Consider the following 26,931-nt stretch of genomic DNA (forward strand, 5'->3'; position numbering starts at 1 on the left):
GTGACAAGATCTTTAATAAAACTATAAACATTTTGAAAGTTAGGTGTCAAATATTTTTATTTTTTATTTAAAAAAAATTGGAGTGTAGGTGATAATGAGAGCATTTTCAGACTGCTCGTAAAAAGACATTAAAATAAATGTGTTTTTTTGGGTTTTCTGAGATGAATAGGGTAGTTACAGAGACGGTAATATATCGGCCTGAAAGATCAAAAACTACATACATTTTTCATTCTTGAACACCTGAACTGTCATCCTTTCTGCAAGAAACCGCGAGAAAATCAAAAATCAAAAATAAAATCAAACACCAAATATTTCTCACTGAATTAACATATTCTAAGTTGGTTCCCAGTAAGAATTTTTGTATAAAAGAGTGATGCGGCGCGAGCTAAAGTATCATTCTCTGGTTGATAAATGACAATGTTACTTCTACTAGCAGTTTCTCTCCTTGGCACTGTCACTTGTCAGGTAAGTAAAGGTAACGGTGACACTTTTCTCAAGGTAGTATTTACATCTCAGACGTGCGAAACTGGATGGTCTGTCCAAGGTTTGCGCGCTTCTGGGTTCTGGTGTGTCAAAGTATTCCTTGGAACTTACACTCAACCTCAAGCCCAAGCTCAGTGTGAAGCAGTTGGGGCGACTCTCTCTGGAATTCAATCCGCAAATGACGCACAAGTGTTTCAATGTAGGTTTCTAACTAACGAGTCACTTTTAATTTTTATAACCACAAGACAATAAGTGCCAACATATTCAATTTTTTCAGCTTTGGGACTGGCAGCTCTAGGTGGGCAGTCAGGATCATTTTGGATTGGAGCCCGTAGAAGAGCTGCGTGTCAGACACAACGCATCACTGCTGATTGCACTGCGCAAAATTCTTTCGAGTGGACTGATGACACTGTAACTGGAACTGATGGATTTGTTTGGAACGATAAGCAACCTGATAACTCGGATCTCAACTCAGGATGTGCAGTTTTGCTGGCATCAGGACCACCAGTACAGTGGGGAAATGGCATGTGGGCCGGAGCGAAATTAGACGATCATGTTTGCGACTTCGTTGATAAGACACCCGCAAATCCAAGACGTATTCGTGGTTATATTTGTGGAAAAAGGTCTAATTGAGTTTTCGAGCGTCGATAATAAATTTGTTCTGGCATTTAGCAGAGGGTAGGCATGCATCAAAAGAGTGGAAGTCGTGTGGACTAGCATTAGTTTAAAGGTGGAGTAGCGGCAGTGGGGATTTTGTTTGAATACACTTATAATGATCCCAAACGACCGAATATCATAATGAGACACTACAGAAAATTTTGGATTTTCCATAATTTCCGGTCAAAGTTTTGGAAAATTTCCAAAATTTTGAAAACTATGAGCTTTTGAGGAAATCCAAAGATGCTCCGACTCCTACAATGTTTTTATACGATTAATTAAAACAAAATTACAGTACAAAAAATGTAGAAATTTTTTTTGTCGACTTTAAAATTATGAGGAGCAAAAACTGAGTCACTTTTTGACTGTAAATAAAAAATTTTCAAAAAATTGTTGAAAAGTTTTATTATGATATTCGGTCATTTTGGGGCCTATCATAGTGGTTTTTAACAATTTTCAGACTGGCGCTACTCCACCTTCAAGTGTTTCATTTAAAAAACAGGACATTATTAAAAAAGTGCAAGTTTAGAACATGTTTTGATAATCGATGCTCACAGGTTTTTACAGTCACTTTTATAATTTCAAAATATTTTTTTTCTGTTCATGAGCAAACTCCATCCATTTTTTTGTTCAAAAACTGTCTGTGAACACTTGAACAGTTATGTCTTTTGTTGAAAAATCACAAAAGAATGTAAATTTTTTTGACAATGGGTATAAATTTATATAAAAGAGCCATTTTGTTTTCTGGTGGGAAAATGGCAATGTCCCTTCTGCTGGCACTTTCTCTTCTTGGTGTTGCCACTGTGACTTCGCAGGTAAGGGTTACTGTAACATTGTTACTAGATACTATTAGTTAACTGATTGTTTTTTTGGGTTCGTTTTGGGCCTCTGGAAAGTTTTGTTTTAATTACGATATACATATTCGATAATGTGTATTAATAAGGAACTAGTTTAATGGTTGGTAAGAAAATTTGAAAATTTCATGAACCGGTTTCAATACATATGACTCCACTTATTTCCAGACTTGCGATACTGGATGGCAACTATTCAGTCGGCCTTCTGGAGAATGGTGTGTCAAGGCATTCGCAGGAGCTTACACTCAACCTCTAGCTCAAGCACAGTGTATTTCTGCTGGGGCGATACTTTCAGGAGTTCAGGGACACAATGAAGCTGCTGCTTTTTCGAGTATGTTTTTGGGGGCACGGGTGGCTGAGTGGTAGTGGTGTAGCACTACCTTGCCGGATCGGAAAGTATGTAGTGAATTTGGTTCGCGAAAGGTAAATCGGCCATACCGCTAGTCCTGGTACGGCTTAAAATCAGACTTGTCCGCAGGAGACGTAATACTACAAAAATTCAATAAATACGACTTTTTCCATATTCTTAAAGAAAACGGTGTCAGCGAATTAGCTTTGGCATGAGCCAAACTTGGATGCCGGCTAACAGAACAAGCTCGACTGAACCAGCTTTAAATTCCCAATCACAGTCTCCTCAGCTGGAAATCGGTTTGTTGGCGCAATTCTCGTGCAATGCGTGGGAATTTGAGGAAAATCCGAAAATGGTTAATTTTGTGTTTTTTCTTCATATTTTCATTTAATCGGGTTCAATCAAAAACTATATTTCAAATAGAAAACAGTTTTATACCGAAAACTGATGATGAACATGAAAATTTTGAGAAAAACTCGAATTTTTGGTTGATTTTACTTTTCTAGGCAGTGTCTTTATTGTTGCACTAAATTCAGAATTTCTTTTTACTCCACCTTCCTTTCAGTCACATGAACAATTGTTAGCTAATTAAAAACCATGAAACCGACTTTAATGTAACAAACAATGAAGGAAATCGCTTTTCAACGGTAAAACTTTCCCACGCTCACGAGAAACGCGCAAGCCCCCTTGTTGGGTCATTTCCACGTGAGGAGACTGTGCCAATCTCGACTCCATTCCAGACCTTGGCCTTACATCCCTTGGTAATCAATCTGGATCATTTTGGATCGGAGCCCATAGAATCACTACTTGTATGACACAAATCATCACCGCTCAATGCACACCAACCAACTCTTTCTCCTGGACCGACAACTCTGCAACTAGAACCGATGGTTTCGTCTGGGAAACTCAACAACCAGACAACTCGGATTTCAACTCATCATGTGCAGTAATTCTCGCAGCGAATGTTCCAGTTATGGCGGCGCAACGTTGGTGGTCGCCGAGCAAGTTAGACGATCATGTGTGCGGTTATGTTGATGAGGATGTTTCTAACCCGAGACGTGTTCGTGGATACATTTGTGGAAAGTTTGCGACCTAATTGAGAAGCCTAATTGAGTTGAAAAATAAAGGATTGCAAAAGGATTACAAATAAAGTTCATATAAGCATAGGCTCTCAGAGCTCTTGCAGCACTCTCCCCACCAGAAGCAGCACACTGCACATCATCCATCCGATTTGCGTACCATGTCCATTTATCCTGGATCGAGGAAGCACGGGATGCAAGGAGCACTAAGCACTGTTGACTCCTTGAATCTTTATTATCAGGTTGATTAGTATTCCATACTAAGCCAGCAGTTCCTGTCGTAGATCCATCCGTCCATTGGAAAGAGTTCAAGGATCCGCAGGAAGTGGACAGAGCCGAGTTCCGACACGCCTGGGTTCTCCTTCCCCCGATCCATATAGATCCACTGGCTTCTGAGATTAGATCCAAAGCGGATTCTGGAAATTGAATTATGGTATAGCTCTGAATATTAAACCTTAAAGTTCATAGCCAACTAACTAGTAATGAAGTTGATCTCCACTTGATTCTGCACTCCTGACAGCGTGGCCCCCACATTTTGGCGGCAACGGTTTTCGGCGTCAGCTTGAGAGTGAGTTCCCCGGTATATACGAATGCACCAGGCACCGGATGGACGGTTGAAGCGTTTCCAGCCAGAGTCACAGCCTCTCTGAAATTTTGAACAGAAGAGCTCTGGGTTCAAACGTGCAAAACCGCTTTTTCAAGATGGATTAATGTCAGATCTTTGAAAAATTCACGGCTATATCAACTACTAAATACTAACTACTAACTACTAACTACAAACTACAAACTACAAACTATCAACTACTAACTACTAACTACTAACGACTAACTACTAACTACTAACTACTAACTACTAACTACTAACTACAAACTACAAACTACAAAATATGAAGCCTGTGGAGACTACACACTACAGCGTACCGTTTCCTTGTATTGCGCCACGTGGCTACTTACATTACTTTGGTTGCTCCCCCCTCTGCCGTTTCCTCCGCCATTACCTCTACCGTGGTAATCACCTGAAAATTAATATTCGATCAAATTTCCACAAACTCAAAGTTATACAAACCTCCATGAGAAGCCACTGCTCCAATAAAAATCGCTAACAGAACCAGGAGACTTGTCATTTTTTGCACATCAGTCTCGGCAAACGGGGGTTTTATAGTACAGACCCCTCGGTTACATAAAAACTTGCAAGCAAACCCCCCACCCCTGAATGAAATTTTTTGAACCTGAGCTATAGTTAATGATTTCAGGATTAAATTTGCAAAATTTTGTATCCAAAAAAAATATATCGCTACATAAAACCAAAGACCTCCTCTTCCCGCGTAATTGTCGTTTGGCGTCTTCCAGAGGCGGTTTTGGTGGTTTTTGTCGTACAAGAGGGGAGGTGTTGGATAGAAACGTGAACCTTTACTAGTTATCGACGTGAGCAAAGGGTCACTGTGAACTCTTCTTGTATTTTGAATTATTCCACCCTTCTCCGGTTTAACTAATAAACCTTCTTATTATTCTCTATCGTCGTCACGACACAACAAAAAATTATATACTCCTGAAACCACGTGGTGTCAAGCTGTCCCATTACGGTTTGATCTACAAAAAATGCGGGAAATTGCTCCCCCCATTAAAATGTGACGTCAGCACAATCCTTACCATGCGAAATCAATTGAAAAGTCTGCGTCTCTTTTCGCGCATTTTTTGTAGATCTACACAAATCAAGCCGAAATGAGACATTCTGGCACCACGTGTGATGTATAAAGTGTGAGCTCTGCAGTCTCTTATAGGAGCAAACTCCATCCATCTTTTTGTTCAAAAAACAACTACACCAATTAGTACTATTAAAGCACTTACATAAAAAAACAACACGCATATAGCGGTTTTATACCTATATTACTATCGCACGTGGTGTCAAAGTGTCTAATTTCGGTTCGATCTACGTAGATCTACAAAAAATGCGGGAGAAGAGACGCAGACTTCTCAACTGATTTCACATGGATAAGAACGTGCGCTGACGTCACATTTTTTAGGCAAAAATTCCCGCATTTTTTGTAGATCATGCCGTAATGGGGCAACCTGGTACCACGTGTTATTGTTAAAAACTTGCATGGATGGAACTTCAAGGTGATCTTTGATTGTGATGTCATTCGGCTGACGGGGCTATAAAAGATTGATGGAAGAGGGTTGCAAGTTGGTCATGATTTTTGTTGACGACGGCGCATGTGTGGAAGCTAATGATTTAATGAGACAGAACTCAGTGCGACCCCTTAATGTTTGCGTTGTACCACATTCTGAAACTTTTATTAAAAAATGGTTAATGCCATTGGATTCTAAATGTCAAAAAACCCCCTGTCCAAAATTTTTTATGAAAATATATGGGAAACTACCGAAATTAGGCCAAAAAATCATCAAAATGACCGTCCAACTTCTATAGCGCCCCTCTCAGATTTTTTACATTTTTTACAGTGTGCAATATTTTGCTTCAAATTAAATAATATAACTTTCATTTTTATTAATGCTCTCACACAATTTAGCTTCTAGCCTTCTTTCCACAAGCGTATCCTCTAACAGTCCTCGCCACATTCGACCCGGCCGGAACCTGGCATTGCACATCATCCAGCCGATTTGCCTGCCACGTCCATTTATCCACTACCGTTGGAGTATGAGCAGCTAGGAGTACAGCACATTGTTGAGTGGCAGCATGTGCATTATCTGGTTGATTGTTGTTCCAGAGAAGCCCATCAGTGCCGGTCGTTGAGCCATCTGTCCAGTGGAAGGAGTTCATGGAATTGCATGAGGAAGAGATTGGAGATTTGGAGCAAGCGGGGGTTCTGTGGAGGCCAATGTAGATGGAGCCACTTTGTTGGGAGATTTGAGGAAGGAGCAGGCCTGGAAAGTTTTGGGAACCTTTAAGGATGGTCTACATCAGTGAGAAGATACTGGGAAAAATGAAAAAATTTGAAGGTTTTTGGAAATTTCAAAGCCCCTAGAATATTGAATTTCAAATTTTTAGTCTCGCACATTTTTTTAAAATTTTTTGTCCATTTTGAGTTCAACTCTCTCTCTCCCACACGGTCAATTTTTTAAACGAATTTTTTTTCAAAAAAATGGAAACTCGTCGTTCGGCAATTTTTTTTCTTCTGACAAATTCGGCAATATGGTAAATTGCCGGTTTGCCGTTTTCCGGTAGATTTTCAATTTGGGCAATTTGCCGATTTGCCGGAAATTTTCAATTTCGGTATTCTGCCAATTTTCCGGAAATTTCGAATTCCGGCAAATTGCCGATTTGCCGGAAGTTTTTACAGGGATTTTTTATAAGATGGAAACACTTAAAACAGTGCATTTTTTCAAATTTTCTTCCCGGTTTCAAAAAAAAGTGCAAAACCACAACTTGCCGAAATTTGTCGGCAATTGCCGTTTTTCCGGCAAATTCGGCAAATCGCCAATTTGCTGGTTTGCCGGAAATTTTCAATTCCGGCAATTTGCCGATTTGCCAGAATTTTTCAATTCCGGCAATTTTCAGATTTGTCGTAAATGTTCAATTCCTGCAATTTGCCGATTTGCCAGAAATTTTCAATTCTTGCAATTTTCCGATATCCCGGAACTTTTCTATTCCGGTATTTTGCCGGTTTGTCGATTTGCCGGAAATTTTCAATTCCGGCAATTTTCAGATTTGTCGTAAATGTTCAATTCCTGCAATTTGCCGATTTGCCAGAAATTTTCAATTCTTGCAATTTTCCGATATCCCGGAACTTTTCTATTCCGGTATTTTGCCGGTTTGTCGATTTGCCGGAAATTTTCAATTCCGGCAATTTTCAGATTTGTCGTAAATGTTCAATTCCTGCAATTTGCCGATTTGCCAGAAATTTTCAATTCTTGCAATTTTCCGATATCCCGGAACTTTTCTATTCCGGTATTTTGCCGGTTTGTCGATTTGCCGGAAATTTTCAAAAATTTTTAATTACAGCATGTGACTGATTCCCCCCCCCCCCCCCCGATCCCCCACTCACTTGCAATTTTCTTCGCCTCCTCCTGATTCTGCACTCCGGTCAGGACAGCTCCTTGTGATTGGCAGCGAGATTCGGCGAGTGGTTGGTGATAAGTTCCTGGGAATACTCGAACACACCAGCCACCGGAAGGACGGTTGAATCGGGTCCAGCCAGCGTCACAGCCCCGCTGTAAGGAAGACGTTGAAGCTTGAGCCTCTTGGTTCAGAAACGCACTTACATTATTACCACCTCCGTTATTGCCGCCTTCATGACCACCACCATGCTTATGCTCATGACTCTCTGAAACCATATATCAACATAGTTATATATATATAATTTGATCTACATATACTGCGGGAGATATTATTTTCCTAGAAATTTTTTGACTTCACTGCAGTGCATTGGTGGCTCAGTGGTAGAATGCTCGCCTGCCACGCGGGCAGCCCGGGTCCAATTCCCGGTCGATGCACCATGTGGAGGCCGTACGGTAGGCCTGCCTGCACACCTACCTTCACAAGACTCACTGCTACTTGAATCGAAATCAATGGCCACAAGGGTTCCGATCAGAAGTGAAAAGCATAGCAAAAACGATAGCGAAGACATTTCTTGTACAACTAGCCAAAATTTCAACTTTACGCTCTTTTATACCTTCCGGTAATAAAACCTACAGCGTTCGACAAAAGAATAAAACTTTTGTTGCAAGTGTGATATTGTTCTATGATTTCAATTCGTACTATAGGGTTTGACATATGGCTTCCATGGAAGGCAATTTGCCGGTTTGCCGATTTGCCAGAAATTTTTAATTCCGACTACTTGCCGGTTTGCCGGAAACTTAGAATTACGGTAGCTTGCCGGTTTGCCGGAAACGTTTATTTTCGGGAAATTACCTATATCTGATTTTCCGGAAATTTTCAATTCCGGGAAATTGCTAACTTGCCGTATATCAGATTCGCAGGAAATGTTCATTTTTGGGAAATTGCTAATTTGCCGAATTTCAGATTTGCCGAAAATTTTCAAATCCGGCAATTTGCCGATTTGCCGGAAATTTTTATTTTGGGGAAACAGGAAATTTTCAATTTCGACAATCGGCCGACTTGCCGGAAATATGCCGATCTGCAGGAAATTTTCAATTCCGGCAAATGGCCGATTTGCCAGAAATTTTCAATTCCTGCAATTTGCCGATTTGCCGGAAAATTTAATCCCTAAATTTCCGACAACTTGCCGATTTGGCGGAAATTTCCATTCCGGCAATTAGCCGATTTGCCGGAAAATTTCGATCCCGGCATTTCCGACAACTTGCTGATTTGCCGGAAATTTTCAATTCCGGCAATATGTTGATTTGTCGGAAAATTTCAATTCCGCCAATTTGCCGAGCTGCCGGAAATTTCAATTCCGGCAAATTGTCGAATTGCCGGAAAAAATCGTTTGCCGCCAACCCCTGCTGCAAACGTTGTTTATTTCGCCGCGGCCGACACTTCCCGGGTTCCGCGCCGCACTCTGCAGGAGGTGCGGCAGGCTTGTTGGTGCCTATGACTAGCTTGACAACCGGAATCTCTAAACACAAAATTTCAAAAGCTCAAAAATTTTAACGTTTTAAAGTTTTTTTTTTAATTCAAAATTAAAAAAAATAAACAAAATTAAAGCCAACACGTTGAAAAAAAAAACGACGCCAACTCGTACTTCTTGCCCTTTTCCAAAATTATTTCCTATCAATTTCAATTGAATTTCAATCATTTCACTGCAAATCTCATCAATCTTCACAAAAAAAGCCATGTGCAACAACGCAGATTTGTCTCAAAAGATTTGGCGATGGACCGCGATGAGGCATATTCTCATTGCTGCCGGTATTAATGCAGCCCTCGCTTTGTTATATCTTCTGGCACTTTTTGATTTGTGAGTTTGCCGGTTTGCCGATTTGCCGGAAATTATTGATTCCGGCAATTTGACGATTTATTGGAAATAATCATTCTTGCCGATTTGCCGATTTATCGGAAATTCTCAATTCCGGCTATCAGCTGATTTGCCGGAAGATCTGATTTTCTGCAATTTGTCGATTTGCCGGAAGTTTTAATTTTCGTAAATTTGCCGATTTGCTGGATTTTTGATTTTCGGAAACTTGCCGGTTTGCCGGAATTTTGATTTTTACCAAATTGTCAATTTTCCGGAAATTTTGGTTTTCATAAATTTTCCGATTAATCGGAAATGTTAATTTTTGGAACTTTGCCGAATTGCCGGAAATATTGATTTTTTGGCATATTGGCGGTTTGCCACAAATGTTGATTTCTGGCAAATCGCCGATTTGCCGTATGCCGAACATCAATTTGCCGGAAACTTTGCCGGAAGTTTTCATTTTTGGCAAGTTACCGATTTGCCGGAAATTTTGATTTTCGGTAAATTGCCGGTTTGTTAATTTGTCAAAAATTGTCAATTCCAGCAAATCGCCGTTATTCCAGTAAATTCGACAAATCGGCAATTTGGGCTTGGTATTCCACGGCATTTGGCTTCAACTTTTTGTTGGAGTTTGGCAAACCTTGGGCAAAAGTTGAGCAAGACTTTAGCACTAGTTCAAGTAAAAAATTGTGGGCATAAGTCTGACAAGAGTTCGGTCAAATTTGGGTTAAGCTTTGGCGCTTCATAAATCCAAGTTTAGCAAAAGTCTTGCCCAACTTTTGCCCGAATTTTGCCCGTTTTGCCCAACTTTTGCCCAAGTTTAGCCAAAGTCTTGCCCAACTTTTGCCCAGTTTTTGCCAGATTTGCTCAACTTTTCCAAAGTTCTGCCAACTTGCCCAAAGAAACTGGAACCAAAGTTGGCCAAAATCCTCTACTGAAATCGACATTTCAGTGCTGGATTTACAAAAGATGAAGTGATAAAGTATAAAGATGTCTTCTATGGATATCTCAACGTGTGTGTACTTCGAGTAAGCTATTATCTCTAATTTACACTAGAAGTTACCAAAATTTCAGCTCATCTACGCCGCCTTCATCGTCGCCTTGCTCATGTGTCCCAGTAAAGTCTGGTATGGAATTGTGTCTGTGTTGAAGGTAGGTATGGGATAGGCGGTGTTCGGCAAACGATTAGCCGGAATTGAAAATTTCCGGCAAATCGGCAAAATGGCGGAACTGCGAATTTCTGGAAAATCAAAAAGTTGTGGCAACTGAAAATTTCGGGCAAATTAACAAATTGCCGGAACTGAAAATTTCCGCCAATTCCAAAAATTGCCAGAACTGAAAATTTCCGACAAATAGGCAAACCGGCAATTGCCAATCTGCTGGAAAAACGGCAATTTTCCGAAAATGAAATTTTCCGGCAAGTTAGAAAATTGCGGGAACTGAACATTTCTGGCAAATCTGCCAAAAGGCAGAATTGTAAAATTTGTCGGAAAATCGGCAATTTGCCGGAACTAAAAATTTCGTGCATATTTGCAGACCGGCAATTCGCATATTTGCCGAAATTTGCCAGAAATTCGGAAAATCGCCGGAACTTAAAATTTCCGGCAAACCGGCAAATAGGCAAATTGCCGGAACTTAAAATTTCCGGCAAATCAGCTTTCCGTCTATTTGCAGATTTGCCAAATTTATCAGAAAGTCAGCAATTTGCAAACAATTAAAATTTCCGGCAAATCGGCAAAAGGGCAGATTGCCGGTTTTCTAAAATTTGCCAGAAAATCGGCAAATTGCCGAATTAAAAATTTCCGGCAAATCAGCAAGTCACCTGAACTGAACACTTCCGGCAAACCGGCAAAAGGGCAGATTGACGAAAACAAAAATTTCCGGCAAATTGACAAACCAACAATTTTCCGATTTGCCGAATCTGTGACGTCACACAATATTTTTCAGATCCTTCACGCTTCTTCAACACTTATAATCACCAGTATTGTTCTGCGTAACTATATCATTGCATGCAATGGACAAATGTATGAGCCCTTCAAGTGTGAGAGCTCTTCAAATGTTTGCAACCAAAACTTAAAACTCTAAAATTTCAGTCGGAAAATTCGGTACCTTTGTCTGCCTATACGCCTCATCATTCGTCACCATTTACATTGCAGCAATTCTGATCAAATTGAGGTGAGCCGCAATTGTAGGCACTAAACGCCTGCCTTGCGCCGAGGGCCTTGCCTCCTGTAAAATGTGTCGGCTGCTGTAGTCATTTGCAGCGGCCGACACTTTTCGGGTTCAATTATACAGTTGTATTTTAGCGTCTTCTCACCGTCAAAGCCAAAGGATTTGTATGTTATTCAAGTAGTGGGTCCATCATCGAGTGAGAAGGGGTCCCGGACAAGTTCAGAGAAGCAGAGTGAAGCCAGTTCTAGTCAGATGGAGAAGACGGAGGAAGTATGATCTTGTAAAGGAAAATTCTAATAAACTGTTTCCTATTTCGACTAGAACATTTTTCTAATAAAAAGTAGTTTGCAAATGAATTGGAATGTTCAAATAGACCGGTTTTTGTAATAGACAACTATTTGGAATTAATACTTAGATATATGTACATACATATATTAATCATATATTGCAAAGTTTCTTCATTAACACAAAACATTATTTCCATCAGAACTTGAAAATTCACTTCGAAATCTTAACTTTATGAATTTTAGTTTCTCCAGTAACATAAAGATGTGCATATCCACCAGTGAACGGATTTAAAATTCGATGATTGAAATTACCAAAGAATGCCCGATTAATGTACATCTGAACAACACCGTCCCAATTGACAAGAGTCACATTAAACTGAGCTCCCGTGTAAATTGGTTGACCTCCACCAGCAGCTTCCTCTCTTTGCCAGTTCCAACCTCCATTGATCCAGTCGGCACGGACTATCTGGAAACTATATAATTGCCGGTTTGCCGATTTGCCGGAATTTTTAAATTCTAGCAATTTGCCGATTTGCCGGAAATTTTAAATTCTAGCAATTTGCCGATTTTGCCGGAAATTTTTAATTCCGGCAATTACACATTTGCCGATTTGCCGGAAATATTCAAAACTGTCGCCTGACCTCACCTTTCCAGCAAAAAACCCCTCTAGAGCGGCTGAAATTTAATTTCCAGGTCCAGAAACATACCCATCGTCATAAAAAAAATTAGCAATATATTTTTATAGAAATCATGAAATAAAAAAGAATGACTCCATATGATTTTCCCATACTTTTGAATTTTTGAAAAAATCAGCTTTTAAATATTTTTATCAAATTTTAAAAAATACTTCCGTACGAAACATGTTTGAGACACATGTCTGAAACAATCCTAAACGGGGCGGGATTAATTTTCGAAATTTTCCATTTCTTTTTTGCTAAATTATCTGGCTCAAAGAAGAAAAAAAACGAGAACTCAATTTAGCCAAAAATAACATCATTAATTGCAAAAAAAACAAATAGAATTCAAAAACTTGGAGCGAAAAACAATGAAAGGCACAACAGAAAGAGATGCTGATATATATACTTTTGCGGGGGGGGGGGGGGGGTGGGGGGGGCGCAGAGACTACAAACTACAATCCTAAACGGGGCGGGAACAGAACAAGTTGAGCAGAAAATGGAAAAAACCACAAAAAAAAAAGAATTTAAACCCTAAAAATCAAAAAAAATTAAAAAATCAATGAAATTTGAATTTCTGCGGATTTCGCGGTGACGGTGTCAATGGCAACGGGGAGATTCGTCGAAGACTATTCATGTACACGTATCTGAAATTTGTAGTTTGTAGTTTGTAGCCTTGGCTGAGAGCTAATTTTGCAGCTTTTCATCTCGTTTTTTGTGCAAATTCTCACATTTTTAGCGGAAAAACTAGAATTTCACCGATTTTGCAAGAAAATTTGAAATTTCCCCGTTTTTCTGCTGAAATTTCGTAAAAACACTATTTTTGAACCAATTTTTGGATTAAAATTGCTTTTTTTGTGCGGAAAAATTCATGAAAATTAGATTTTCCAGTGTTTTTCCGTAATTTTGATTTGAAAAAAGGCTATTTTTCAGATTATAGCGGCACAAAATCGGAAAATTCGCAAATTTTTAGCTTAAAAATGCGTTAATTTCGATTTTACGCAAGTCGGAGCCTATTTTTAAGTTTTTTTTTCTTTTTTTTTTCAGTACAAAGTGGGGCCATAAAAAGGAGGGCGGGGACAATTTTAGGCTCCGCCCATTTCTTGGCTTTTCCCCATTTTTTTTTTCAAAAATTTTTGAAGTTTTCAACAAAAATTGTCGAAAATTTTTGGATTTTTGCATCCAATAAATGGGCGGAGCCTACTTTTGAATTTCTGTTGTCTGGCTCCGCCCAGTTCATGGTTTCCAGTCTTTTGGGCCGAATTTTCCCAGAATAGTCGGAATTTTTTTTGTACAAAATGGAGCCATAAAAAGGGCGGAGTCAATTTCAGGCCCCGCCCACGTCTTGGCATTTTCCCGATTTTTTTAAACGAAAATTTTCAAAACTTTTAGCATTTTTGCATTCAATTTTTGGGCGAATTCTAATTCTAAGCATTTCTGGTTTGGCTCCGCCCATTTTTTGGTTTTCCAATTTTCAAGTGCCTATTTTTCTCGAAATTTTCAATACAAAATGATGAAGCCAATTTTAGGCTCCGCCCACTTTTTGGCATTTTCGCCATTTTTGTACCGAATTTTGAAGTTTTTAACGACGATTTCTTGCATTGTAAATTTCTGTTTTTTTTTTGACTCCGCCCATTTCTTGGCTTTTCTGCGATTTTTCTGAATTTTGAGGTACTTTTTTCAAAAAAGTCCGATTTTTTCGAACTTTGAGCTGCAAAAACATTTAATTGCAATCGGGCCCTGAATTTGTGTAGATAACTTTTAAAATGGACTGGAGCACTTTCAGATGGCGATTTCAGGGGTTCAGAGTTGAGTTCCGCCGCTGAAGTTTTTGTGGTGATCTAGTCTAAACATAAGCTTTCAAAAGGCGTATGTCTCGATATAAAGTCCGAGACTAGATTGACTTCCTTTCCTTGTCAGGTGAATTTCGAGTACAAACAAACCTGCTGAAAAAGATGAACAACACTCGAAACCATACAAATTGTGATCGATGAGCCCACATAGCTCTCCAACACGCTGCAACGTCACGAAATCGTGCCATATAAAAGAATGGAGACCGTCCAAATGAGAAGAGTGCATCAAGCATTCCAATATATTTTCGCCAGATGGCAATCGAATCTAATACGAATATTTGTACGTCACGGGGTACTGTACCATTACTGTACGCTGTTTGAAGGGCTTCGAAGCAACTGAAAATATCGCGATTTTTTTAGGAGAAAATTTTTTTGGAAATTCCGACAATTCACTGCAAGTTTTTTCGAACGAGGGCTGAGAAAAATGCGAAAAATCGGTGTTTGCACACAATACACCGCATTTAACGACATTTTGTACTTGCTTTGTTTTCTTGTGTTTTTCACCGATTTTTCCCGTTTTTTCTTATCAAAACTGATAAATACATACTTTTTGTTAATGCTAAAATAATTTCCAGATGAAAAAATTGTGAATTCAGGCGGCAAGTAGCGGTGAAAATGGTCAATGTAATATGATGGATTACGGGAATACAAAACCCAAACTTTTCCCCAAAAATGATACATATGATGTTTAGATGGTAAAAGTACCTGATTTTCATAACGAGACCGCTGAAAAAGTTTTGAGGTTTCCAAAATTCAACTTTTTCGGTGAAAAAGTCGAGATTTTGGCACAAAATGTTGAATTTTGAAAATCTAAACTTTTTTAGCTGTCTCGTTATGAAAATCAGGTACTTTCAGCATCTTAAAAGCGTATATATCATGTTTCAGAAAAAGTTTAGGTTTTGTATTCCCGTAATCCATCATATTACATTGCCCACTTTCACTGCTACCTGCCGACTGAATTCACAATTTTTTCACTTGAAAATTGTTTTAGCATCTGCAAAAAATATTTATTTATTTGTTTTGATAAGAAAAAACGGAAAAAATCGGTGAAAAATGAAAGAAAACAGGCAGAAAACAAAGCAAGATAAATGGCCGCTGAAATTTGTCGGGGACTCGGCCATGGCCTAGAAACCTTTTTGCCTCGTCCCTCGTTCGAAAAAAGTTGCAGTGCAATTTTTCATCCAGGATATGGGCGGAGCTTATTTTTAAACCTTAAAAAAATTTCCAAGTGAATTTGAGCATTTTTTTAAAGAATTTTCGGAAATTTTCTGCAAAAAACGTAACCAGGAAATGGGCGGAGCCTATATTTGGGCAATCCTTGGTAAGCTCCGCCCATTTCTCGGCTATTCCAACTTTAAAATCGAATTTTCAAACACTTTTATTGAACGTTTTTTTTTGCTAAAACTTTTCACAAAAACTGGCAATTTTTCATCCAGAACGTGTGGGCGGAGCCTATAATGAGAAATTTTGTAGGGAGGCTCCGCCCATTTATTGGCTTTTTCGCCATTTTTGCATCGAATTTTCAAATTTTTATTGAACTTTTGTCGATAAACCTTTTCAAAAATTCTCGGAATTCTGTTCATCCAGGATATGGGCGGAGCCTATTTTTAGGACTAAATATTTTGGCTCCGCCCATTTTCTTGTCTACTCCCGTTTTTTATTCGAATTTTCAAATGTTGTTTGGGATTTTTTGCAAAAATTTAAAAATTACGGAGTTTTTGCATCCATGATATGGGCGGAGCCTATTTTATGAATTCTTCCGGGGAGGCTCCGCCCATTCATTGATTTTTCACCATTTTTTGAATCGAATTTTGCCAAATTGTCAGAATTTCAGAATTTCATTGGATTTTTTGCTAAAACTTTTCAAAATTTCTGGATTTTTTAGCATACAAAAAATGGGCGGAGCCTATTTTGAGTGTAGGCTCCGCCCATTTTTGTACCGAATTTTTATGGAATTGGCGGATTGATTTTTTTGTCCAAAAATTTAAACGGAATCTAGAACTTTCAGTACAAAATGGGGCTATCTTAGGCCCCGCCCACTTCTTGGTTTTCCGCCATGGGCGGAGCCTAACTTTTGAATTTCTATTTTGGCTCCGCCCATTTCTTGGCTTTTCACCGTTTTTGACGAAATTTTCTCGTTTTAAGCGGAATTTTACCGTACTTTTTTGAGAAAACCTCTAAAAAATTAGGGTTTTTCTCAAAAATTCCAAAAAGCCCATCATGTATAGGCTCCGCCCATTTCTTGGGTTTTCCGCTAAATTTTCGCGTTTTTCATGGAAATTCTTCTTTTTTTTTTCGGATTTTTTGCACTCAATGTGTGGGCGGAGCCATATTTTGAGAATTTATGTGTTTTGGCTCCGCCCATTTCTTGGTTTTTTCGCTATTTTTCGCGTTTTTCACCGATTTTTTCGGCTTCTTTTTCCTTAAAAATTAAATTTTCATGGGCGATACCTCGCATGATTATGGTGTCCAGAGACACCGTGCGAGTCAAATGAGATGACAGTATCGGCAGCAAGTACTTCAACGTGTCGCATCACAATTTGGCACAGTGCGTTGCGATTCCACGTGTCACCATCGGCAAATTCGTCATAATCGAGGCAGATGACGTCACTCGCTGAGATTCCCAGCTTCGAGGCAGCACGCGACAGCTCACGGGCACGGATTTTACCCTGAAAAGTAGTTTGTAGTCTACAAATACACTACAAACTACAAAATCGTTTTTTCTAGAATAGATTTTGTGGGAAAAATTTGAAAAAAGGTTTAAAAAAATATTTTTTTTCGGATTTTTTTTGGAAAAATGCCTTAAAATTGGGATTTTTCTATTGAAAACTCAACAATTCGGATTTTTGGTTTTTTTTTAAACATTTTGTCCAGAAATCGAGTTTTTTAATGAAAAAAAAATAATCAAAAATTACAGCGAAAAATCCTAAAATTCGAGATTTTTACGCGATTTTACTTTAAAAAATTCAAATTTTCTGGAAAAATTGTCTAAAATTGGGTTTTATGTATTAAAAACTCGAGAAATCCGGGTTTTTGGTTTTTTTACCAAAGAAAATTGGAAAAAATGCGTCGTTATTTGACCAGAAATTCCCAGATTTTCTGGAAAAAATGGTTAAAAATTTCAAATTTCTGCCATTTTTTCGAATAGAAACCAATTATTTTGTAGTTTGTAGGTTGCCAAGGGTAATATTTTTCGATTTTTTTAAAAGATTTTTTAAAAATCAAAAATTTTTTTAAAAAAGAAAAATCGGAAAATTATCGATTTTTAAAAAATCTAAAAATTCCAGGAAAAAATAACGAAATTTTTTTCGATTTTTCCAAAAATTAGCCATCATCAAAAGCCAACAAATTTTTGGTGAGAGGCTATCGTATTATGTAGTTTGTAGTCTCTCTCTCTGGAGCCTCACCAATCCATCGAAATTTCCATTCGAAATACAAAGGACAAAGACACGATGACCAGCTTGTAGAAGAGCACGAATAGTCGGCGAAAAGAACATTGTCTCATCATCAGGATGAGCAATGAGCAAAAGAATACGAGATTGTGAGAGCAGTGGAATCGGATGAGAACGAACAGCGAAAATGAGTAGAAGAACGAGGAGAAGAGTGACGATGAGCAGTATTAATGGGAGCATTTTTTGATTTTTTTTGGAGGTTTTTTGTGAAGAATCTGGAAAGAAATAATGTAAAAATGTATATTTTTTTTTAATTTTTTAAAAATTATTTTAAAACCAGCCGTGGACCGCACCACCGACGCGGCGGCCCTCGACTTCTGGGGCTGAAAACTAACTTTTTTTTCTGAAACTACCGTAACCCTACAGTACCACAACTCACAAAATATCTCGTAGCGAAAACTACAGTAATTCAATTCATTAAATAATTACTGTAGCGCGTTGTGTCGATTTACGGGCTTGATTTTTGATTTTTAAAATTACTTTCTACTTGAACAATGATATTCCATTTTAACTCGTTTCTTCTTTAAAAAATTTCTTAAAATCATACGAAACGCATTCTCAGAGTTTCATGTTCCCGTAATACAACTTTTATCGAATTTCATTTAATTTTTTATTAAAGAGTGTCATCGAAATTTTTTTTTTGATTTTTTTTCAGGGAAAATCGAAATGTATTTATCAAATTTTGTTCATATGTTGATAAAAACTAGCACTAAGAGCAAAAATAACCACAATGTTAAGCTATTTTCGAAAAAATGGCATTTTTCGATTTTTAAAAATTAAAAAATCTTCGGTAAGAAATCAAAAAGCCGACACGGGCAAATATGTAGATTCAAGCTCACAAACGCTATCATTGCCTAAGCTTTTACTTTAGGATAAGCTTTGAAAATCCAAATTTTCCTTCTTTTTTTTTCAAAAAAGCTCTGAATTTGTAGAAAAAAGTTCGGAATCTCAACGTCCTATATAAGTATATTATTAAGACCAACTATTAAAAAAAGAAGGAAGAAAATGTAAGCGATAGAAAATTTGAATAAAAAACTCGAAAAAAACAGAGATTTTTTCAAATAAAAATTTGTATTTCTATGTGTATGTGTGTCTTATTCTATCTGCGTCTCTCTTTCTCTCTCTCTCATCTAAGAGAGATAGAGACAGAGATTGTTATCGAAAAATGCGAGAATGAACACATCGAGAACGGAACACATAACACAGGGCTACGTGGACAGGATGACACAGCAGCAGATGATGAAGACATGAGGTAAGGACGAGTGTGCAAAGAGGAGAGGCCAGCTGACCATTACGTACCACAACCTGGGTGTTGTGACTTGGGCTCCTTTGAGCCCATTCGTTCCAACTTGCTGATGTTTGATTGGTCTGGCTCACCCACTCGCCGCCAATCATGCTCAGCCTGTTCCATTCACTCAATAATTCTATTTCGTTCATTAACGATTGCTCTTAATAATTCCCATTTGAATTACCGCCAATATGTGTGTTTACGTGTGCAAGCGCGCTCCGTTGTACAGTGCGCCCAACTTCTATAGCGCCCCCTATTTTTTCTCATTTCACCACTTTCTGACATTTTTTACAAAAAACTGCTAATGCCATTCGATTCCAAATGTCAAAAAACCCCCTGTCCAAAATTTTCATCAAAAAATTCAACAGACTGAGGAGACTAGGTCAAAAAGTCTCTAAAAGGACCACCCAACTTCTATAGCGCCCCCTCGAAATTTTGATTTTTTCTAATAAAATCCCCTTTTTTGGCTTTTTCTAAGAACAACTTATTCATGACTTAAGTTCAAACTGATCCAGACATCTTGCAAATCAATTTTCAAAAGAAATTTATCCGTGGAAATTCGTAGGATCTCTAAAACTGTCCTGAAGCGCCTAATTTTATGTTAGAGGGCGCTGCGCGGCGCCCAATACTTGAATCAGCACCAGAATCAACTAAGATGATCTACAACATCTATTTCATCGGTCTAAAATTTTTTTAAAGATTTGCAACTCTTATTTTTATTATACTACTAGTACGAGATAACACTACTGGCCTTCGCGCATTCACCATCCTCTAGAAATCAAAAAACACAACAGATTTTATTAACTTAGATAAAGTTCAATATTTCGTAGGACCTCCATTTTTGGCGATGACCTCAAAGATTCGATTAGGCATCGAATTGACCAGATTTTTCATCTCTGTAGCTGATATGGCGTTCCATGAATCCTCAATTCCGACTTTAAGAGCAGCAACATTCGGATACTGTTTCCCATTAGCGTACACGAGTCTCACGAGGGAAGCCCACATATTTTCGATCGTATTGAGGTCCGGTGAACAAGCTGGCCATTTAAGGAGTTTAATTTTCTTGCTGCTGAGAAAGGCACGAGTTGAATTGGCTGAATGAATACTGGCGTTGTCCTGTTGAAACTGCCAGTTTTTTTTCGACGGGTGTCTCAAAAACTTCACGAAATCCTTTTCCAAGACTTGCTGATAATCTACAGCAGTCATTTTATGACTTGTAAATTGGATGGGGAGCTTCTTCTTTTCCGAAAAAGCGGCCCAAATCATCACCGATCCACCACCGAAATTTCTTTTTGAAAAAACCATTGGATCTTTTCTCAAATCTCTCCAGTAAAATCTGTTTCCGTCCGGCCCATCCAAATTGAATTTCTTCTCGTCGGAAAACACAATCTGCAAAGTAAATATGTTGTTTTTTTTAATTGGATCCATACCTTTGTCCATGCGGTGCCCATATTTTCCTTTGCAAAATCTAAACGTTTGAGCGTGTGATCGGGCGTCATTGATGGAGCCTTTTTCATTTTCTGTCGCACGATGGAAGGATTTTGACTGAGCATATTCAGGACTGTTTGTTTAGAAACATTAAGATTCAATTCCTTGCGAATATCATTGGCAGATTTGAAAGAGTTCGATGCAGCCTTCACAATGTTGCGTTCCTCACGACTCGATAAAACTTTGCATCTGGGAGCTCTTTTGGTTTGACCATAAGAAAGTGGACTATTGAGGTAGTTGTAGACACATTTACGAGAGCGATTGATTTGGCGAGCCATTTCATTTGTAGAAATATTAAGATTCGCCATCACATCTAGCTTGGATCGTTCATCTCTTGTTAGCTGGGGTCCTCGTGGCATTTCGAACAAAATTGATAATAAACACTACGTTTTCTTGAGCATTCGTATGCCACAAAATGACACGTAAGACGTGAAAAAAATTTCAGACCGATGAAATAGATGTTGTAGATCATCTTAGTTGATTCTGGTGCTGATTCAAGTATTGGGCGCCGCGCAGCGCCCTCTAACATAAAATTAGGCGTTTCAGGACAATTTTAGAGATCCTATGAATTTCCACGGATAAATTTCTTTTGAAAATTGATTTGCAAGATGTCTGGATCAGTTTGAACTTAAGTCATGAATAAGTTGTTCTTAGAAAAAGCCAAAAAAAGGGGATTTTATTAGAAAAAATCAAAAATTCGAGGGGGCGCTATAGAAGTTGGGCGGTCGTTTTAGAGACTTTTTGACCTAGTCTCCTCAGTCTATTGAATTTTTTGATGAAAATTTTGGACAGGGGGTTTTTTGACATTTGGAATCGAATGGCATTAGCAGTTTTTTGTAAAAAATGTCAGAAGGTGGTGAAATGAGAAAAAATAGGGGGGGCGCTATAGAAGTTGGGCGCACTGTACACTCGCGTTACTCCGGAGCATCGTTGCCCGTAAATCCACACAATAATTGCCTCGCCCTTTTAGGCCACACTTCGTTCTTTCACTCTCTACGATGTCACCAAGACGCATCGCCGGCTAGCCAACCGACGATGGATTGACCCTGGATCTTTACCTAATTCTATCCTGTGTGTCTCATTCCTTTTTATTCTATTAATAAATTGGGATTCGTCTAAACTGTGTACTGTTATTCCTCATCGCACCGCTCATCTTCACTCGCCGCTTGACAGTTGCTCCGTGTCCTCCGCGCGTATTGGAATACGTCGTTTTCACCCGATGGGTTGACTCTCCCAATCGGTCTCGGGTGTCAACACTGGGTATCCGTGGATTTTTATTTCAAAAAAATAGAAACGAAAGGCTAAAAGCTGGATGTGTAGTTCGTACTTTAGTAGGTACCAGGGGTGGGCGGATATCCGAATAAACGGCTATTTCGGATAAAAATATCCGAAATTTCTGATCGGCTAATTCGGGTATTTCGGATAATATCCGCCCACCCCTGGTAGGTACTGCAATTACTCTCTACTGGGGATTATTCCAGTAATTTGGCGAAATGTATTAAATGGGAAAAAGCAGTAAATCACGCAAAGTATTTAATATATGTAATCTTTAATCACTATAGCAGCGACAACTCTCTAGGCTCCAAACGTTACTGTACAAAACGTTTGTCCGGCCAGTGCTAGAATATGGTACTGTAGTCAGTGCTCCCATTGAAAAAACAAACGGTGAAAGCAATAGAATCCGCACAAACTCTTTTCACGAGAAAACTCTATTGTAGACAAAAAGGTAAATATGCCAAAATAAATGGCCCGGACTACTTAACATCTATTCGGCGAAATGAGCTATACGGCCTAGCATCGTTAGAATCTCGACGCAAGGCAATTGATAGAAAGTTTGTTTCCAAGCTTTTGGCGCATAAAGTTGACATGGACATCAAAAATTTCTTTCAAATAAGTGAATCTAACAAAACGCGAACCAAAACTAAGTTCATCTGGAAAAAATGCAGAACTTCAATAAGGAGACATTTCTTCACAAACAGAGTTTTAAGCTCAATAGGTAGCTCGCTTTAACAGATCTGGACCCTCATTTTCCTTTTTTTTTTGTTCTCTTCTTCTTTTTCCTATTTCATGTGTCTAATCCCATTTGCAGGTGATAATTATGAATTGTAAATTATGCATAAGCTATTTTTACCATGTATTGACGGTATTGATTTACTGTAATATGTATTTGATTTTATGTGTATTATTTTTTCTTATGACACGATTCGTATGGAATCGTATTAAATAAATAAATACATTTTATGACGTCACAAACTGTATTGAAATACATGTTTTGACGCCATAAAATGTATTAACATTTCACGACATTACTTGAATAACCCCATAACAGTGAGAATGTATAATGTGTATTCTAGTAATCAAACCTACGAAGGAATTTCGCTACGCTGCCTTTAAAGGTGGAGTACCGAAATTCGACACTTTGCTTTTTTATACCCAGAATCGTCCAAGACTACCGAATTCCGTATTGAGACGTTTTGAAAGTTTCAAATTTCTCGAAAAAAACGTTATGGTGGTTCAAAGTTCGGCAAAATAAGGCCCATTTTCAGCTAAAATCTAAATTTTTTCCAACTTCTCGGTGTCGCAACGTCTGGAACCTAATTTTTATATATTCATCTTTTTTTTAAAATAAATATTGTCGTTTTTGATTGGGCGTTTATTCGTTGATTTAAGTACATTTATGGTCTGTGGGGCACAAAATCTAACTTTTATTTGTGCCCCAAAGACCATAAATGTACTTGAATCAACGAATAAACGCCTAGTAAAAAACCACAATATTTGTTAAAAAATGATGAATAAATAAAAATTAGGTCCCAGGCGTTGTGACACCGAGAAGTTGGAAAAATTTCGATTTTAGCTGAAAATTAGCATTATTTTGCCGAACTTTGAACCACCATAACTTTTTTTCGAGACATTTTTAGAACGTCTCATTACGAAATTCGGTAGTTTTAGACCAATTTTGGGTCTAAAAAAGCAAAGTCTCAGATTTCGGTACTCCAATTTAAGGAAGACGAAAAAATCGAAAAAAAAAATACTGCGTTCACTATAAACTTATATCCAAAAATATTGTGTTAAATCGTTCCAAACTCAACAGAAATTCGTCAAAAATAAACCTATACGTGATTTGATTTGTTTATAAACACTGCAAGAAAGAGTATCGTGATAAACAGTAGTAGTTCTTCGCTGTTGTTGATAATAAATAATAATAAAAACGCGTCGATTACGAGAGAAATCGTGTATTTTTGCTGTTGTTGGCGGAGGGGACAGAGTAGTTCAATTCATTTATAATTTATAAATCAGGGGGGTGTCACGTTTTTGATACGAGTTGAGAAAAATCGCGGAATACCGCTATTAGTATGTAGTTTGTGGCGATGTAGTATGTAGTTTGTAGTTTAGGATAATATTTTCGATGTCAAATGCTAAAAAAGGAGTATTAGTTGGTAAATTCGCCAATTTCGTTGGAAATTTTAGATTTTTTAGGCTAAAAATCTAGTTTGGGTAGTTTTTTTTTACTTAAATTAGTCAAAATTTCAATAAATTTGAAAAATGGCGCTTTTTTTGAAATTTTTGTTTTTTCAGGGAAAATACTATAGATTTTTTCGAGTTTTTAGACAAAATTGTCCTTTTTTTTTCGGAAAAACTGGAGATTTTAGATTTTTAAGCTAAAAATCTAGTTTTTTTCTCTCGAATTTTTTTACCTATTGCTTTTGCTCTGTAGTAGATGGAGGAACTCCAGTTTTCGTTTCAATACTATTAATAAATTCCTCAAAACTTTGCGACTTGGCACTCTGCGGCAATCGAATCGAATCGCCAAACGCAGTTTTCATCGCCGAGCCAAATTGGCGTGGTGAATTGACTTGAAGAATTGCTGAGACACCGACAATGAATAGTGTGAAGCCGGATACGGTGATTACTGTAGCCACTCCGAGGGCTTTTCCAGCGAATGCGGCTCCCGAGAAGAGCTGGAATATGGAAAAAGATGAAAATTTGGCTATTTTTAAAGGTGGAGTGCGCCCAGTGGGGGAAATTGCTTTAAAACACGCCTATGGTACCACAATAACCAAATATCATGATAAAAAAATTTAAAAATTTTTTCTAGATTTTAGTTTCAGGTGAAAAACAACGTATTTTGCAATTTTTAACCAGAAATTCAGCGATTTTCATCTGAAAATTCGGTAAATTGGTGATTTGTACGGTAAAAAATAATCCAAAATTAAGTATTATACATTAGACGAAAACTGTGTAATCTTCTCCTCGTGTACTCCACGAGAAGAAGATTATACAATTTTCGTCTGAAATACATTCAAATCTCCAATTTACCGAAATTTCACATGAAAATCCATAAATTTCTGGTTAAAAACTGCAAAAAAACGTCTTTATTATTCGAAATTGGCAGTTTTTGGTTAAAAAATCTACAAATTCGAATTTTTATCCATTTATTGTTAAATTTTCATAGTTTTCTCCCTAATTTTCGATTTTTTTTCAAAATTTTACCTGTGCAGCCGCAAGATCCGCAGCTTCAGGCTGCCTGGAATGTTTCCAGGCACTTCGAATTCCGAGAAGAAGAGTTACGAGAGATGTTCCACCGATTACTGAAAATTTAGACTACAAACTACAAAATCAAACATTTTTTAACGTTAAATATATTTTGTTAATCAAATTTTTTTGAACGATTTTCTCGATTTTGCCGAAAAATCTGAGTGAAATATCATTTTTTAAGTCGAAAAATATAGTTTTTCTCGTTAAAATTCAGAAAACCAAGTTTTACAACAAAAAAAAACCATTTGAGTGAGGCTGAGAGACTACAAACTACAAAAAATCGTCAGCCTCAACCAAATTTATTCTAAAAGCCAAAAACTCCAGTTTTTTGTTTTTTTTTTGTTAATTTTCTAGTGATTTTGTTCAAAATTCGCGTAAAAAATAGATTTTTCACATTTTGGTGAGGCTAACAGACTACAAACTACAAAAATCCTGAGCCTCAAGCAATTTTTATTTGCAAAAATGCCAAAAACTCCAGTTTTTGCTCTTGTTTTTCGATTTTTGGCCAATTTTCTAGTGATTCTGTTCGAAATTTCGCATTTGGTTGAGGCTCAGCGACTAAAAACTACAAAAATCGTTAGCCTCAACCAAAATTGACTTTTCATCGGTTTAAATCAATTTTTATTGATTTTCCGAGAATTTTAAGTCATTTTAGGTGATTTTGACGATGAAATTCAATTTTTCTCACCAAAAATCGTATAAAAATAGCTTTGGTGAGGCTCACACACTACAAACTACAAAAATCCTGAGCCTCAACCAAAAAAATGCGTTTTTTTTCATTATTTTCTCGATTTTTCCACAATAAATAGGATTTCGATCAATAGTTTCTATATTTTGATTTATAAAATCAGAGGAAAACTTGGTTTTACACCGAAAAATATGAGTTTTAAGAGCTAAAACTCATTTGGGTGAGGCTCACAGACTACAAACTACAACAAATCTTGAGCCTCAACCAAAATTCACTTTTCCTGTTTAAATCTTTGATTTTTATTGATTTTCCGAGAATTTAAAGTGATTTTTTTCGCGGATTTTGAAATAAATTCAATTTTTATAATCCAAAAATGCATTTTTAGCAGGAAAATTGTGCTATCCTCGCTGAAAATCGATTGGTTAAGGCTCACAGACTACAAACTACAAAAAACCTGAGCCTCAACCAAAAAATGCGTTTATTTTTTCATTATTTTCTCGATTTTCCTACAAAAAAAAATAGAATTTCGATAAATTGTTTCTATATTTTGATTTAAAAAATCAGGGAAAGTTCGTTTCACACCGAAAAATTCGAGTTTTCAGTCCTAAAACCCATTTGGGTGAGGCTAACAGACTACAAACTACAACAAATCTTGAGCCTCAACCAAAATTCACTTTTCCTGTTTAAATCTTTGATTTTTATTGATTTTCCGAGAATTTAAAGTTTTTTTTTTGTTGCGGATTTTGAAAGAAATTCAATTTTTTGACGAAAAATCTCTTTTTAGCAGGAAAGTTGTGCTATCCTCGCTGAAAATCGATTGGTTGAGGGGCTCACAGGCTACAAACTACAAAAAATCGAGCGCCTCAACCAAATTTTTTTTTGCAAAAATGCAAAAAACTCCAGTTTTTGCTCTTTTCTGTGCGATTTTTCGGTAATTTTCTTCTGATTCAGTTCAACATTTTGCGGGAAAATTGAAATTTTTATCAAAAATCCTCAATTTTCTCCGTTTTTTTTGGCAATTTTCCAGCTTTTTCCACACACACACCAGATTTAATATATCCAGCCGTATTGCTCGTATCAATTCTGTCAAGTGCGACAAGTGCGTGTCCCGACAGAGAGGACGGTGTTGCTGCTGGGCTGCTGCTCAATGACGTCACGTCGCTCATACACCTGCAACACAGTTTTGGGCTCTTTCTAG

General features: G+C 37.6%; 7 protein-coding genes and 2 non-coding genes across 9 annotated transcripts; 5 read left to right on the forward strand and 4 right to left on the reverse strand.

The window, feature by feature from the left end:
• Nucleotides 1-400: 400 nt before the first annotated feature.
• On the forward strand, nucleotides 401-1,152 carry clec-96 (C-type lectin domain-containing protein). The gene is made up of 3 exons (NM_060468.3): nucleotides 401-465; nucleotides 517-682; nucleotides 761-1,152. The coding sequence occupies exons 1-3, from the start codon at nucleotides 418-420 to the stop codon at nucleotides 1,114-1,116; spliced, it is 570 nt and encodes a 189-aa protein (NP_492869.1). The 5' UTR covers nucleotides 401-417; the 3' UTR covers nucleotides 1,117-1,152.
• Nucleotides 1,153-1,880: 728 nt separating this feature from the next.
• Nucleotides 1,881-3,507, forward strand: clec-97 (C-type lectin domain-containing protein). The gene is made up of 3 exons (NM_060469.7): nucleotides 1,881-1,955; nucleotides 2,163-2,325; nucleotides 3,084-3,507. Exons 1-3 carry the CDS (start codon nucleotides 1,896-1,898, stop codon nucleotides 3,437-3,439), a joined length of 579 nt encoding a protein of 192 aa, NP_492870.2. The 5' UTR covers nucleotides 1,881-1,895; the 3' UTR covers nucleotides 3,440-3,507.
• On the reverse strand, nucleotides 3,390-4,546 carry clec-98 (C-type lectin domain-containing protein; the record flags this gene model as incomplete). Its single annotated transcript, NM_060470.4, has 4 exons — nucleotides 3,390-3,838; nucleotides 3,900-4,068; nucleotides 4,377-4,438; nucleotides 4,489-4,546. 4 exons carry the CDS (start codon nucleotides 4,544-4,546, stop codon nucleotides 3,390-3,392), a joined length of 738 nt encoding a protein of 245 aa, NP_492871.2.
• Nucleotides 4,547-5,904: 1,358 nt separating this feature from the next.
• Nucleotides 5,905-8,010, reverse strand: clec-99 (C-type lectin domain-containing protein). Its single transcript, NM_060471.6, has 4 exons — nucleotides 7,915-8,010; nucleotides 7,644-7,705; nucleotides 7,427-7,592; nucleotides 5,905-6,305 (listed from the first exon to the last, which is right to left on the reverse strand). Exons 1-4 carry the CDS (start codon nucleotides 8,006-8,008, stop codon nucleotides 5,947-5,949), a joined length of 681 nt encoding a protein of 226 aa, NP_492872.1. The 5' UTR covers nucleotides 8,009-8,010; the 3' UTR covers nucleotides 5,905-5,946.
• On the forward strand, nucleotides 7,804-7,874 carry ZK39.t1. The gene has a single exon. It is a non-coding gene; the product is annotated as a tRNA-Gly (tRNA).
• Nucleotides 8,011-8,701: 691 nt separating the features above from the next.
• Nucleotides 8,702-11,838, forward strand: ZK39.10 (uncharacterized protein). The gene is made up of 6 exons (NM_001129094.3): nucleotides 8,702-9,298; nucleotides 10,248-10,323; nucleotides 10,370-10,447; nucleotides 11,243-11,336; nucleotides 11,389-11,470; nucleotides 11,602-11,838. Exons 1-6 carry the CDS (start codon nucleotides 9,225-9,227, stop codon nucleotides 11,741-11,743), a joined length of 546 nt encoding a protein of 181 aa, NP_001122566.1. The 5' UTR covers nucleotides 8,702-9,224; the 3' UTR covers nucleotides 11,744-11,838.
• Nucleotides 11,839-12,964: 1,126 nt separating this feature from the next.
• Nucleotides 12,965-17,950, reverse strand: pigl-1 (N-acetylglucosaminylphosphatidylinositol deacetylase). The gene is made up of 4 exons (NM_001383729.2): nucleotides 17,689-17,950; nucleotides 16,733-16,950; nucleotides 14,372-14,617; nucleotides 12,965-13,075 (listed from the first exon to the last, which is right to left on the reverse strand). The coding sequence occupies exons 1-4, from the start codon at nucleotides 17,911-17,913 to the stop codon at nucleotides 12,988-12,990; spliced, it is 777 nt and encodes a 258-aa protein (NP_001370270.1). The 5' UTR covers nucleotides 17,914-17,950; the 3' UTR covers nucleotides 12,965-12,987.
• Nucleotides 17,688-26,903, reverse strand: F28D9.4 (Transmembrane protein 242). Its single transcript, NM_001381218.2, has 4 exons — nucleotides 26,779-26,903; nucleotides 25,001-25,098; nucleotides 24,205-24,468; nucleotides 17,688-17,948 (listed from the first exon to the last, which is right to left on the reverse strand). Exons 1-3 carry the CDS (start codon nucleotides 26,897-26,899, stop codon nucleotides 24,205-24,207), a joined length of 483 nt encoding a protein of 160 aa, NP_001366939.1. The 5' UTR covers nucleotides 26,900-26,903; the 3' UTR covers nucleotides 17,688-17,948.
• F28D9.5 lies at nucleotides 26,127-26,276 on the forward strand. The gene has a single exon (NR_050544.1). It is a non-coding gene; the product is annotated as an Unclassified non-coding RNA F28D9.5 (non-coding RNA).
• Nucleotides 26,904-26,931: the final 28 nt, after the last annotated feature.

Source organism: Caenorhabditis elegans, chromosome I, assembly GCF_000002985.6.
Source record: "Caenorhabditis elegans chromosome I".
Taxonomy (NCBI): domain Eukaryota; kingdom Metazoa; phylum Nematoda; class Chromadorea; order Rhabditida; family Rhabditidae; genus Caenorhabditis; species Caenorhabditis elegans.

Coding starts and splice junctions, on each gene's coding strand:
- F28D9.4 (NM_001381218.2), bottom strand. CDS start 26,899: ATGAGCGACGTGACGTCATTGAGCAGCAGCCCAGCAGCAACACCGTCC. Junction 25,099..26,778: donor GGCTGGATATATTAAATCTG/GTGTGTGTGTGG, acceptor CTAAATTTTCAG/TAATCGGTGGAACATCTCTC. Junction 24,469..25,000: donor CGGATCTTGCGGCTGCACAG/GTAAAATTTTGA, acceptor TCCATATTCCAG/CTCTTCTCGGGAGCCGCATT.
- pigl-1 (NM_001383729.2), bottom strand. CDS start 17,913: ATGCTCCCATTAATACTGCTCATCGTCACTCTTCTCCTCGTTCTTCTA. Junction 16,951..17,688: donor ATGGAAATTTCGATGGATTG/GTGAGGCTCCAG, acceptor ACTACTTTTCAG/GGTAAAATCCGTGCCCGTGA. Junction 13,076..14,371: donor TTGTTCATCTTTTTCAGCAG/GTTTGTTTGTAC, acceptor TACAAATTTCAG/ATACGTGTACATGAATAGTC.
- clec-96 (NM_060468.3), top strand. CDS start 418: ATGTTACTTCTACTAGCAGTTTCTCTCCTTGGCACTGTCACTTGTCAG. Junction 466..516: donor TTGGCACTGTCACTTGTCAG/GTAAGTAAAGGT, acceptor TTTACATCTCAG/ACGTGCGAAACTGGATGGTC. Junction 683..760: donor TGACGCACAAGTGTTTCAAT/GTAGGTTTCTAA, acceptor CAATTTTTTCAG/CTTTGGGACTGGCAGCTCTA.
- clec-97 (NM_060469.7), top strand. CDS start 1,896: ATGGCAATGTCCCTTCTGCTGGCACTTTCTCTTCTTGGTGTTGCCACT. Junction 1,956..2,162: donor TTGCCACTGTGACTTCGCAG/GTAAGGGTTACT, acceptor ACTTATTTCCAG/ACTTGCGATACTGGATGGCA. Junction 2,326..3,083: donor TGAAGCTGCTGCTTTTTCGA/GTATGTTTTTGG, acceptor ACTCCATTCCAG/ACCTTGGCCTTACATCCCTT.
- ZK39.10 (NM_001129094.3), top strand. CDS start 9,225: ATGAGGCATATTCTCATTGCTGCCGGTATTAATGCAGCCCTCGCTTTG. Junction 10,324..10,369: donor TCAACGTGTGTGTACTTCGA/GTAAGCTATTAT, acceptor CCAAAATTTCAG/CTCATCTACGCCGCCTTCAT. Junction 10,448..11,242: donor GAATTGTGTCTGTGTTGAAG/GTAGGTATGGGA, acceptor AATATTTTTCAG/ATCCTTCACGCTTCTTCAAC.
- clec-99 (NM_060471.6), bottom strand. CDS start 8,008: ATGTCTTCGCTATCGTTTTTGCTATGCTTTTCACTTCTGATCGGAACC. Junction 7,706..7,914: donor TAGCAGTGAGTCTTGTGAAG/GTAGGTGTGCAG, acceptor ATATGGTTTCAG/AGAGTCATGAGCATAAGCAT. Junction 7,593..7,643: donor ATAACGGAGGTGGTAATAAT/GTAAGTGCGTTT, acceptor TCTTCCTTACAG/CGGGGCTGTGACGCTGGCTG.